This window comes from Accipiter gentilis, chromosome 1 (assembly GCF_929443795.1).
Source record: "Accipiter gentilis chromosome 1, bAccGen1.1, whole genome shotgun sequence".
Taxonomy (NCBI): domain Eukaryota; kingdom Metazoa; phylum Chordata; class Aves; order Accipitriformes; family Accipitridae; genus Astur; species Astur gentilis.
Window position 1 is genome coordinate 25,683,305 of NC_064880.1, and position 14,227 is coordinate 25,697,531.

The window sequence follows — 14,227 nt, forward strand, 5'->3', positions numbered from 1 at the left end:
TGTTCCACTTATTTCTCAAGAAGTGTGGGGTTGGGAGTGGGGCAATAGTGAGCACCAACTGCTGAAACAGCATTCAGGAGGAACTGAAGAGTGCAATGCCTCACAAGGAGCCCTTGCAACATGTCGGGGGAAGCTTCTCGTTGCATGTTGGATCTCCAACGTTTCTTCTCCATGCTGTCAAATACAGGCTATTCCAGTAGACTGCCTTGTCCCTGGTTCTAGGGCTAAAATGATCCTTAAGCTTTTTTTTTCTTTCTTAAGTCTGTTCTGTAGGAGCTGATTCTGGGCCCGTGTGCTATCTGGAGCCCCGTTGGCAAGTGAGTAACCAGTGTGCTTCTCCTAGCCTCCGTGTTTGGGCGTTGAACTGGGTTAGGGAGAGCAGGAAAGTGTGCCTGTAAGAGATGGGTGTTGTGATATAACCTAAAGGCAGCTCCTGAGTGGAAAAGGCTCTGAGGCTGCTTGTGTTTATGGTTGGCCTGGGTGCAGGAGAGCGGACCACAGCAGGACTAATTTGCTGTAGGAGTGTGTTTTTGCTCATGTTGCTGGGTCTGTGGTGCGTTGCTCTAAGGACTCTGCCCCACACTGTTAAGAGTAGAGCAAAAGGCTGCAGCTGGAAAGGAAAAGGCAAAAGGTTTCTTGTGAGTTGATACTTCTCTGCCAACCTGGAACCTTTCTGGATTCATTGTTAAGAAGTGAGTTTATTTAATTGAGTTCCCTTCTGGGGAGCACTTTATCTGGTTTTGGATCAAGAACGACATTGGTTTCTTTCCACTCGGAATCCTTCTGGTAGACCCAAGGGTGCTGAACCGGGAGTTCTCAGAGAAATGAGAGTCACTGCTCAAGGGAAATACTGCTACAGAGCTACTCGGCTCCACAAATACTTCCCGAGCCTACTACACTCTGTTCCCTCTGAACCAGAGCACTCATATTCTATTTCTGGGAAAGAGGTTTTTGATAATTGGATTCATCACCTCAACCTTCTAGTGGAGAAGAAAGATAGGAGGATTGGCCATCTCATTCGGTTCCACGTACTCTCCCTCAGTAAAGCTTTCTGTGCCCTTTTTAGGCTATCGATAATCTTTGTTTCATTGCACTGCATGATGTATTCCCCTGACAGCCAATGTTCACGTCTTCAGTGGGTCTCCATATCTTATGAATGAATTTAATTCTGATGGGCTGTAGGTCATATCCAGAGTCATTTGCCAAAGGATATTTTTATCAAGAAAAGTTGATTCTTTAACTCATAGATCAGAGAGAGACTTCAGATCATATAATGCTACAGAAATGGCTTTATTTCTACCAGAAAAATATCAAAATAAAATATAAGGAAGTGTTAAAATGATCAGGCTACAGGAGTAGGGAATGGGAAGAGAGAAAAGTAGGAGGCCATCTCACTAGTATTTGTATTTTGAATAAAGGCATAAACAACTATGTGCAGGGTTGCTTCCTTTCTGCATTTGCTCCCTGCAAACCCTCTGATGTGATTTAACATTAGCAGTTAATAGGCAATGGCTTATGGTTGCTTGAGCTAAGTAAACATTTACAAGTTTAAAAAAAATTAAATTCAGCACTGAGTGATGTTACATACAGCTTGCCTGTTGCTTCTGTAAGCAGCCACACCTGGACCCAGTATTAAGCTTTGTAAAACGATCTGCATGGTGAAAGAGACCTGTTTAAGCCTTAATCCAAAAAATGCTTTAAAGACATATTCTTAGCTGAAAATTTGTATTTTGCTGAATTGGGTTCCAAATTATCCCAGCTTTGTGTGAAACCTGGCTAAGTGACAGCAAAGGCAAAATTTGTGGTTCTCAGAGGACGGAAACCCCAAAGGTCTGTTATTTTTAAATTCATGGTACATAGCAGAGACCTGATTTTTCTTCAAAATCCACAAAGGCAAAGTGGTGAATCTATGTCCCATTTATACCTTTTCAAATTCTCTTTTAAGCAGGAGATTAAACCGTGCTTAAAATTGGCTCCCTGACAAATATACCTAAGAGCTTCTTGGAAACAGAATGCTTATGCTTGATCCAAAGTCTGTTTGTGGATATTTTTTATTAATTTTTAAAATGATATTTAGAGGGCTTTGAGTCAGGACTCTGAGTGGACTCAGAGTTACACTACTGCCTAGTAAACAATGAAAGCCTCTGAATGCAAAACTTGTTTCAAAAGTAGAGCATCAATTTAAAAAAAATAATTTTAGCTAGGAAATCATATAGCATAGTGACCAGTCTGTATCCTATTAGCAGGTGACTGATGTTTTGTAAGTGGTAACAGGGGCAAAATTGAACAAACTCTTCACCAAATTCTTTGATCACACCCATATCCCCCATCCAGGATGGCTTGTGTAACTCTTGATGAGTAGTCTGTATCAAAATACTGGTATCAAAACATTGGTTTTTACACTTTTGATGTCAAGTCTTCCAATTTTTTTTTCTTTTTTTTTTTTTTTTTTTTATTTTTCTCTGGTGGATTGAATCTGCAGTCACAAAGTGTTTGATGACCCCACACTGCTCTAAACAGTCCTCTGGATCTATTCTCTGTTGGAATGGCCAATAGCAAAGTCAGTGGATGTGATGTGACACTTAACCAGTTCTAACTGGCGAGAATCTCTATCTGGGGGAGATGTAGTTACTGAAACATAGAAGTCTTCAGTGCTATACAGTATTGGTGATGACGTGAAACATCTCCATGGAGTGAGCAGACAAGACATGGGACAAACAGAAGACCAGTGTATTTCTGGGCCAGGAGCTGGAGCCCTGTGGACACCCTAGGATGTTTCTGGCCTCTGCCTGGGAAGTGGTCTCAAGGCCCTAATGACTTAGGCAAGCTTTGTGGTGCTCGGCTTCTGTTATTTTGCTCCGCCAGGACATGCTTCTGCGCTTTGTTGGAATTAATGGAGTTCGAGAAGTGGTGGTGAAAACAGTCCTCTGGAGGTCTGTAGTTCAAACTTCTGCTTGAAGCAGGTCTATTACCCACACTAGATCAAGTTAGCTGTGGCTGGACTTCGGGTGGAAATTATTTTCCCACTATCTAGCTTGAGTTTCCTAGTTTATGGCTATTGCCCCCTGTATGGCTCTACCAAGAAGAATTTGGCTTTGTAATCTTCACAATTACTTGAAGGGAAGTTATAGTTGTTTTTTAGATCATCCCTTAGCCACCTCTTTACTGGGCCCAACAAGCCAAGTTACCTCAAGCTGTCTTCAAGAGGTAGCAGGAGCCCGTCTTGGTTGCTGTTGCTGTTGTTTGGCTCTGTGAGAACATGTAACACCATCATTGTCAAAGGGCTTCAGTATCTCACCGAACAGAGCTTGTTAGTGCCTCTGGCTTGTCACCTTCTTTGGCTATACCTTAGCCAGTTATAAGTTGCAATATTCTGGTATTTCTTTCCTGATGCATGCTGTATCTAGCTATTCTCCTTGCTTATAACTTTAAAAGGCAACGTTTTCACTGCTGTAAGTCCTACCTTTAAACCTGCCTAAAATGTAGTCTAATTTCTTGATTAATTTCTAGATTATTTGAACACATAGATTTTTGTGACAAACTTAAGTTTAGAACACAGCTTGAGTTATGAGGAAGTGTTTGTGGTATTTGTCTGGAATACCATTGTGTTTTGCCAGTTGCTACTGGTAATTGCTTGTGTACTCAGAGAGATGTGTGTACAGATCTTCACTGTGAGCTGGTGCTGCCATTAGTATTTCATATAAGAAAACCAGGCCAAAGCCCATGTAATTTTTTACAGGTTTTCTAGTTCTTAATCTCCTCTTGATACATCTGATGTTAGGTGATTATTTGTGTGGCATGCAAGCCATGCAGTGTGTTTTGTTTGTTTCCCCACTTGCCATCAAATGGGTTGTATTCCTATTATGGTTTTCCTACTGTGTGGCAGATCTCTAGATCTTAGTACTTAGAGGTTTAATTCTTATTGCTACATCTTCTCATCCTGTTTCAGCAGTGTGTAGGGACCTTGTTTATTAAGGCCTTCCAAATCACTGGCATATTTTGGCCTTAGGGTAAACCGGTCAAGTGTGCGTTCTTTTATCTCCACAGGTTTGTGCTTCCACTAGAAGGTATGAGGAACTGCAGTTCCTTATTAGAAAATGTCCCTCTTTCTTTAATACAGAGGTTTTCCTACCTCTCCTTGTCTACTAGCCATCATATGCAAGCAGTTCTGTCACCAGGGGCATATTTGGAGTGTTTTCCCAAGAGTAAATTTAGGTGCCATTAGTCCCAAGTTTGAAGTGGCTTCATCATTGACACCGATTTAAATTAATTTGTGAAAAGAGGTAACATTTCTTGTGGCAAATGTATTTAACACAAGCTTTGAGAAGACATTTGGAGCAGGTATTTTACAAGTGCAAACTAAGCAATATTGGTTAGAAAGTTCATATATACTTTTGAAAATGTAATTCAGTGACATGTGGCACTATAAATGCAAAATGGCCTCTGTAAAGAATGTGACTATGAACCTCCCATATTTTTATCCAGACTGAAACATTCCAAGAAAATAATAAAAAAACCTCAAAGTGATTAATATAGTACACTAAAAGTTAACTGTTCAGGTCCTGTGGGCAGGTTGTCTCCCTTTAACCATTCAGTGCAGTTTTTAGAGAGCTTTTGATTAATTTTAATGGCATTCAGGATATTTATATCCAGACAACTGTTAGTTTTTGAATTAAGGGATTCATTGCCATTTGGGTGTTGCACTGATATCTCCATGCTCAAGAATAAAGTCATCGGTTCTTCCTGATTTCCCCCCACCCCTTCCTTCTGCAAGAACTCACAGGCAATAAAGAAATCCTTCAGGCACCCCAGGCAGAAATGAGAGTCACCCTGGGTATGTCACGGTTAAAAGAACAGTTTAGTGAAACATGCTTTCATAAAACTGCCATTAATATCTAAGAAAGCAAGCTTATTATGGGATCAATTTCTTCTAGTGTGTTACAGCCAAATCTTCTGGGGAAGTAAAACACTTTCATAGTGTGTTCTTTCTTGCAGGTGAGTAGGTAATGTCATCTCTCTTACCTTTTCTTGCTCTAGGGGTGTTTCTTTTCTGCAGATCTCGGGAGAAAAGGGTGTTTGAGCATGCCTGTCTCAGGGCAGCTTCTGTGCTATGCCAGTGGGCCAGCCAGGGAAGTGTGCCAGCCCTGCCACTGTCACGCTCACCCTGCAGCACAGCACTACCCTGGCAGCCAGGACCCGATGCTGGGACCCTGCACATCCACATCTGAAGCTGGTTTGGGGGAAACTAGTCCGCAAGAAGCCCGGGGGGCAGCAAATTATTTCAGGCCAAGAAATGGGTTACGGGACGTTCTGGAGAGTAATGAGGATATTCTGTCTCCTGTGAAAGGGATGGACTTGTGGGATCTTCAGCTTTTGTTAGTTACCTGCTGATTCTTGGATAGTCCAGCAAACAATCTGCTTTATTATATGTTCTGCTACTTGTTCTGGCCTAGGGTTCCTTGGGACTCATAAAGTACTTGCATCTCACTAAACCAGAGATGTGATGCTTTATACATACACTAATGCTACTGCTGTTGTCAGACGAAAATGGTTGTTTCCATGCAAAATCTGATTAGAAGTGTTGATATGTTGTCATGCATAACTTATTGGCAGGGAAATCTGCCTCCTTAAATGATTTTTCCAAGTGAAGTAGTACAAGCTCTGTTATTCAGTATACTTAGACCAGACAAATCCCATACATTTTCAGTTAGGAACAGTGTGATAGAGGCAGATAGAGCATTGGTTTTTTTATTATTATTATTATTTTTAATTTTTTTTAATTGCTCAGACCACTCAGCCTTTGAAATCCCCATTTTTCTTTCACAGACATACCCTTTGAATCCTGTTCTCAAAGGAGATGCTACAAAGGTGATACTAGACTGGAAATTCTAGGTAGTAAGTTTATCTTTAAATCAGAGCTTCTGGAGAGACTGTAGTTTAACAAGGTCCTTCCTCTCCTGTTCTATTTTTAATTAGGTATGCCTAAAGAGCAGCACATTTCATGAAGAATTTTAACTGTTTTGAATGCCTGTGTGCAGGGTTGTCATAAATGTATCAGCCAACCAGCTCTGCCTAAAATCAGAGCTCCTGGGCTAGGTGCTAAAAGTCACCTTTGAGTAAGATAGTTCCTGTCCCAGAGATCTTATGTTTGAAGTGAAGAATGCCCAGCTGAATCACAGGAAGGAAAACTGAAGTAAAATATAATGGGACCTGAATCTTTTACCTACCTGTCCAGCCCTCTGATGCAACAACATGCAGTCTGGATGCTGCTGTGTAAGGGAATTGGGTTTTTTTCTTCAGTTTTCAGTCTTTGGTTCAGGGCCTCCTCGTTAAACAAACGGGAACTTAAAATCTTTAATTTCCTGAAGCTTTTCAGTGAATGCTGGAGGGCACTATAATAGTTCAGTTTCTTGGAACTGCTTTCTCATTGCACAGAAATCCTAGTCAAGCATGCATTGTCTGTAAACTGTGTTATTGTTAACAATATCTGTAAGAGTAACTTCATAATGGAGCAAGTCTTGCAATAGCAATACAGAGTTCAGATGTGCCTGAAAGGAAATGGGGGAGAGTGACTGACTCCAAACATGCTTGCTTGTGCACTTCGCATCTGTCTGATTTCATTGTTGTGCCACCCTTACTTAGAGCGGGGCATGCTGACAAGGGAATAGGTCTGGGGAGGAAATGGATGCTCAGAATATGTCAAATGTCTACATAAATATATGAATGGAGTACAAAGACTTAGACTGTATTTTGGAAGTAACTTGAGCCTTCTCTTTGAAAGCACTGAGGGAGACTGCTTAACGCAACTGTGAGCACTGCTACAGCAAGTTCTGTACGGTCATTCTCTATATAGTTATTGGTGTGTTTTGGACTGAACTAGACTGCTATAAATCATGTTTTGGGAAGAGGTCCTTATTAGGAAGATAAACATCTCTGTTTACATAATCTGAAGAGACAAGTGGAAGCATACTTTGTGTGACTGCACTAAGGCTGATATTCAGACTTTGCCAAATTTAAGTGCTATGGACAGTTGGAGCTTTAAGTATCCACAATGCTGCTGCCACACAGCTTGGAACACTGACCAGTGGAAAGCAGGGTGGGTATTGTGCCAGCATGATCTGGGCTATTCCTTCAGATTGACGGCAAAAGGTGCCGTTCAGCACAACTCCCGTCGCCTTTGTGCGAGGGTCCTTGGGACGTTGTCCATGGTGAGTCAAAGCTGCAGGCTCGCAGGAGAATCAGTTGGTGCTGCTAGTGCTATCTTCTTCTGTAAACCCCTGGGTGAGGGGACTTCCACTCGAGCAGGTCTGCAGCTCGGTAGCTAGCTGGGAGGGGAAAAGGGGGTTGTTTCTCTTGCAGGCAGGAAAATGTCTCCGCTGTTACAGGTACTGTGAGCTATTTGGTTGTGGTGCAGCTCCACAAGGCATCCAGATGCCCTGTCACCCAGATTAAGATACACTAGAGGTTGATCTCTTCAGTTTTCTGGAATACTAAATGCCCATTTCTGCGAACAGTAAGGCTTTCCTGTGCTGATCAGGAGTTTTTCACTGTTCTGTGAATCCATAGCAGCCTAAGTAACAGGCATATCAAAGAGTCCCCTCTAAAGAGGAGATACATAGTAGATATTTTAAACCTCAACCTTTACAGTCCAAAGACCTAATCTATGGAAAACTGTCCTGAATTAATAAGGTCAGTGCTTATTCTGTTCCAAGGCAAATTGTCAAATTTGTATCTTGGATCTAATGTGTGAGGGCAACATGCATAAGGATATTTATTCTTGTTTCCATATAACCATGAATATGCACAAAATACTCTCAGAGTCAAATGGGGAAACTTGGATCTGTCAGTTGTTAACCCAGTGCTTCTTGCAGTTGATATGGAAGCAAGTTTAGCACAGCTGCCATGAAGTTACCGTTTTTTAATTTCTCTTAAAGCTTATGCAAATAGCACTAGGTTTGAGGTATTTAGATGCTTTTCATTCTTGAGAAGCAGCTGGTCATCATCATAGCTGGAGATGGGAAACCAGTCAAAAGTACTATTTGCTTCTGTCATTATTTAGCTGGACACTGTGGGTTAGACTGCAGAGAAGCAGTGCATGTTTCTGTGTGGGGGCAATTCCTTTCTGCAGAAGAGGCAAAACTGATCGTTATGGAACCACAGCATGTTACCAGTCTGTAATGTAATGGGCGTGTCATATGCTCATGTCTTGGTCATGAGTTAAAAGCACAGCTTTAATAACCTGCACTGCTCTCTATAACTGCAGGACTTCAAGCCATAGGTAGTGCAGATGAAAACCTATTGCTTCACAGTCCCAAAAGCAAATTCAAAGCTTATAATATTCGGTCTGATGGCTGAGGAAATCTGTCAATGTGTGATGTATGAACAGTTAGAGAATTTTTTTCAAGTGGTGCAGTGTTGTGCTTAGGAAGTCTGAGAAGTGGACTTGGATCAGTAGATCTGTTTCGGTTTCTGCCTCTCCACAGTTAAGCGTCAGGTAACAGCGTCTATCCCAAAGGGGACCAATTCCTGGGCCAGTGCTTCAGACGAAACCCAGCCTTTGGCGGGGGGACAACTACTGGGAGACTGAGGCATGGGTTAGGTCAATGCTGAAAGCAGCAGCTTCCCCCCAGGTTGTACGATGGGTGGTGGGCATGGCTCTGTCCTGCATGCAAGAGCAGGTAAAAAAACATTGTTAGCTCTTTCATGCTTTGAGTTACCAGCTTTGGTGGGGAAATTCTTGTACTGGCTCAGAAAGTGCCACGCTAAAGCACGGTCTCTTACATCACTAGTGGTAAAGATGAGGAGGGTCCCATGATTTATGACAAACCCAAGCTCTTTTAGAAGAAAATTTTCACAAGAACAAATAGACTGACACTCAGTTACTGGGCTTCTACAAATTAAAGCATTCTGAATTATGCTACCTTCAGCAGTCTGTGGTTGCCCAGAAATAATACATGTTAAGTGGATGTCTGTGCTGGTCTGACGTGGAGTCCTTGTACTTACCTAGAAGGCCATATGTCCTCTTGCATTACACACTTCCGCTAAATAACTTCTTCAACAAACCTAGAAAAATGTGAAGATGTGCTGCTATGCTTGCTGTGTTCTGAACAATAAATCTCTGAACTGAATTATGGTATGTGCAGCTTTAAGATAATGTTTCTGTGACCTTTTGCTTTCAATAGTACTGGTTTGAGCATCACTACTACTAAAATTCCCAGTTACTTAATTTTTTTTCTTCAAGCTTTCTGAGGGCACTTAAACAGTCTCTATTGTATTTCCGATGGATGATTCATGTTAAATTAGTTTTTCAGTTCTTGTGGGTAGGGATCTGTAGTAAGTGCATTTTTCGGGTTCGTACAACATGACTTGCTGTTGTAAAGTGCCCCAACAAGACCACTATTCATATTTTGTGCTGTAATTGTGAAAGCTTTCAAAAATAATTTTTCTTGTAAAATCAAAAGCAGATATGCATCTATCTATATACTGCTTTTGTATTCATGTACTGCAAAGGGCTTAGCTCCTATTTTAGGAATGACTACTATAATTACAGCCAAAATGTTGCATGTTCATACTGAGTTTACAGAAAAATCCTCCTATATCCAAATGACAGGAAATAAAGTGGATGATAGTGGATCCACTAATGACAGTGTTCCCTCATTCTATAGTTTTAAATGAGAAACAAGTTTTATACATAACCTTGGGAGATACTAAAACAGTGTATTTTGTTTCCCTGCCTGGAGGTGGAGAAAGCAAAAAAACCAAAAAGGGAAACTGAGTTTCATTCAGTAATCCATTAAAATGATGACCATATTATTTGGTTATTATGAGGGCTTCAAAATATTTTTTAAATAATTACAGCATTTGAGACCTTTTGTAATTATGTAATTCAGACTTTTGAACTGCAAAAGGCTTCCCTCAACTAACCAATGCATACAGGTCTCATTCAATTCAGTGAAGGCAGCAGATGGGACTGCAGCAGGCCCAGCAACCCTCCTCCTGGATGTCTGCTCAGCCCGGCGTGCTGAGGTGCTGGTCCTGCGCACATCGGAAAGCCCACGTGCAGCGTCCTCTCACAGACAGAACACAGTTTTAGAGATCTTCAGTAAAAGAAAACTCCAGTCAGTTCTTGAATGCAGAAATTAAATAAAATGGAGAGAATAAATAAAGAAAAAATGACTGAAAATTAAAACTACTCCATTCCACGTTCATGATATTTTTAATACTCATCTTGCTAAGATGCAGAACAAGGACTATTGAATTCCATTCATTAGCAGCCAACAAGACATGACTGAGTATTAACTTCAAACAAAAACTGATTTATAACATCAAGTTGTGCACTTAAAAAAATAATTACAAATCATTTTTGAAAGGAAGAGTAACAGTGGAAGCAATAATGAATATAAAACATGACTCATTCAGCTTAAAACATAACTTCAAGTATTCTATGGCATTTCCTCAGACATTTGTCTTAAATTTGTTTGTGCAATACCCATCTTTGCATAGTAAAGAAAAATTGGTTAAACTCCAGCCTTAATTAATCTGTTTCTGTTAACATGCACCTATATAGCTGTTAATTTGCCTAGCAGACTTCTCTTTTAGGAGGATCAGATCAAATCAGTGATGTCATGCAGCAAACTGGAACGAGCTATACAGTTACCACAGTTTCTTGTCCAGATGAATAGATAAATAATGGAGCGAATGTATAGTGGATGAAACGGAGGCAGTGCTGACCAGGTCTTCTTTTGATGATGCTTTGTGATCAACAAATTGAGACTAAATGGGTATGTACTTCCCAAAGCAGAGCAAAGGCAGGATGTAGAAAATCAACACCTACCAAAACCAGTTTTTTAGTTGTCTACCACCACAGAAAGCATTTCAGCCTGTACCTACTCTGAGCTGTGTTGTCACTTGCGCTGTGTACACACAGGGCAGAAAGCAAATGTGTTCTTCCACATACACACAAAGGCTGATGAGTGGAGCACAAATTCAGCCAATGAAATTGCTGGTGTAAATAAAAAAGTTACTCCAGCACTGAACATATATGTACATAGTAGTTGAGGACCACTGTGGTCTGATTTAGAACATCACATCACACACTAACAATGTTGTTTGTGAAATGCTTCTCAAACATTGGTTTATTACACAGGTAGGTTATGTATATCCAGTTGATTTTACTTTAATTTTTGGTAACCACTAGTGTTTCTGTTGTGGGTTACACTTGCTTTGGGAGCAGAACCCTAATAAACAAAGTCGGGGATTATGTTCCCAATCAAAGTACTTTTAGTGGTCAATAATACAGTTGCAAGTATTTTTGGTTTGCCATAAAAGTATTGTCACTAACTTCATTCTGCTTGAAGCCAGGCAGGAATTTTTCAGAATAAGATTTATAATATATATCAATGTTGACTACCTGTGTGCAGCACCTTTAACTCATAACGTAGTAAGTGTTAATGTGATTATGTTAAAGCTGTTCAAAACCTTTTAATAACTGTCAACCAAAACAATATATTGTAGTTCTCTTGTGAGACTGTCGGACTGAACATTATCATAATACGAAATATAACGAAGTGAGATTTTGTAAGTCTCAGGAAATCTGCAGCATTTTCTTAATGTTTTGGCTCTTAAAGCTAACTCAAGAAACGGATTTCCACTGAACACAGGTGGAGCAAGTAGTGTAACTGGACTTCCGTTGTTACTAATACCCAACCTTTAAATTAAATCTAAAATTACAGAAGTTATTAATTCTGAGTATCAGATGCAGCAATGAAATTTTCAGGTCACCTCACTTACATAAACTGAATTACCAAAGTTTTAAATCAAGATGAAAAGGAGGAGCCAGGCTGTACAGCTCTATACTTGAAGGAAGGCCTAAACTAGACATCTCCATACCTTTCTCGAGCCAGATGTACCCAGGCTAGCCTGGTTACTAAGGGAACAGTACTGCTGCCCAGCACTTCTCTGCAAAACCCCATGTTTGTACACAAGGCATATCTAAAAGCAAACACAACACAAAACCCCCTAAAATTACATGGGATTTTGCACACTTTGTGATGGTAACTAGCTATCAGTAGCCAAGGGTCAAAGTATTAACTGTGCATTATACATTGAAAAGTGAGATGCACCAAAGAGATACAGGGAGTGAGTTAGAAATGTAGGTCACCTTTGCAAGCCGCAGAAGGGAAGAGAAGAATAACTTGTTCCAAGCTTTTAATATTTTGTGAGTATTTTAAGGCTTATTATTTCACAGGATCTAGAGGGGAAAAAAATCAGCTATAGTTTCAAAAAAAAAAAAAAAAAAGCTTGGCACTTCTGCGATTAGTTTGAGAGGGTGTCACTTATGTTATATACAGATTTTTCTGTAATAACAGCCAAAAAAAAAGTAATCCAGACTTATAGTCATTACATAGATATGCATTTATACATTTTAATTGTTTTTGGTTTCAAGCATACAAACTTTAGATCACATCTGTTTGATGTCAGAACTCCCTGCATCTGCATGCTATTATCTGCCTTTTTTGAGCAAGCCCAGAACATCCGCTGTACAACATGCTACAGAAAAAAAGGGGAGCAAAAAAACCCGAAACCAAACCCAACATCAAAAATAGATTTACATAAAGAATAGAACCTTTTTATATGGAAATCCTTTTCTCTCATATATATATATTTATATATAATCTGTGAAAATGATACGTCAAAATCTTATTTCCATATTTACACTTTTTCCTTCTTGGAAGAATTACATCCATCACTCGATAGCTTCCATACCCAAGACTCCTGGCCCAGGAGACCAAAACAAGGTGGACAGAGAGCTCACAGAGCAGGGAACTCTGAAGTCCAGCAGCAGAATGCACTGTGTGGCTGGGAAAGCTATCAGAGCCTGGTATCGGCTTCCCAGTGGTTTGCATGTATTGGACTGCAGATCTGGCTTGGGATCAGCTTGCTAGCTTGGTTGTTTGTATGTGAGCCATGCAGGTTACCCTTTCAAAATTAGCTCCTCATGCCACTGGAGTTTGATAAGAAAAAGGAAGTCATGCGAACTCAAGTGAAGTTAGAGTGCCAGCAGGCTGGGAAACAAATCTTCTATTTCATTATTTTGGAAGAGTTCTCTTATTGCACTTGGTCTGTGTGTCTCCTCCTTTGTTCGAGAAAAGAAAAAACCCCCACCTGATTTTGAAACGGTGTGCTTGTAACACTTGTCAGTTATGTTAACAAGAGAAAGGTGAATAGAGGAAGTATTTCAAACTTATCTCCAAAAAGGACAGTCTTCTCCTAACACCCCAACGTTGTGTCTATAGTTACTGTTTCTCATGTTCTTCCTTACTCAGTTCCTGTGCAGCTACAGCAAAGACATCATACCCAAAATCCAGCAGTGCAAGGAGAAGGTTTTTGAATCACATTTCTTCAGATAGGGCCTTGTTGACTTGGATCGAACCTTCGTTTTTTGACGTTTCTTCCAGGTTGCATCAAAAGGAGACGAAAAATGAAAAATGCAAGACATTAGTTAGATATAACAAGAACAAAGTCATTGCCAAGGTCATAGTAAAGTAAAAGGCTCACACTGAGACAGTTTTAACAAGTAACTTTTCTGAGGGGCAACAATTTAAGGAATTTGTTTGCAGGCTTTCTGTAGCATAGTATCAAGTATTGCTTTCCTTACACAGTTTAAAGATCATGCTGGCACACAGCATTCAATTAGTTCTGTAGTACTTCCAGTGGTGCTCGAAATTTGTAGAAACTTTCAGCCCACAGTAACATGTGTGTCCACTAGGCCAAGAAAGCATGCGTATACCTAAAGGGAATGAGTCAGAAGTGCCAGTACTGGAAATACATAAAAGCACATGGAGACCTGAGTTCTTGGAGCAAGTGCCCACCTCTGGCTATACCAGAGTTTAGTTCAGTATTCCACTGTGACGAAAAAGCGAGTGCCTCTGTGAGCTCTTACCACACTATTGACCGTAACTGCTGTGACTCTTAGTAAAGTGCAAAATATAGCAAAGACATTGCATTCGAAGGAGACTGGACAGTTTTGTAAATTGTATGATTAGAATTTAATGTTAACAGTGGATAGCAAGCTGGACAGTGATATCCAGTCTCCTGCGATACTGATATCCTATGTCAAACAGCAAGACATTAGGAAGCGACAACAAAAGTTGGGTGCAACCTCCCCAGTATCTGGCTTTATGTGGGGCATCAAGCAAGGGGCTCATGCATTTAGTTTTAACATTGG

The 14,227-nt window shown here is 40.4% G+C and overlaps 1 protein-coding gene across 6 annotated transcripts in view; it reads right to left on the bottom strand.

Moving 5' to 3' along the window:
• Positions 1 to 10,205: 10,205 nt before the first annotated feature.
• The window catches only part of ADAM23 (ADAM metallopeptidase domain 23), an 82,599-nt gene continuing 78,577 nt past the window's right edge, over positions 10,206 to 14,227 (bottom strand). For 5 of the 6 annotated variants that reach the window (XM_049798598.1, XM_049798571.1, XM_049798616.1 and 2 more), the window contains one exon: positions 10,206 to 13,450. In XM_049798598.1, coding sequence (XP_049654555.1) covers positions 13,392 to 13,450 — 59 coding nt within the window. In that variant the 3' untranslated portion in view covers positions 10,206 to 13,391. The remainder of the gene's footprint in view (positions 13,451 to 14,227) is intronic. The other variant, XM_049798627.1, reaches the window with a different exon arrangement.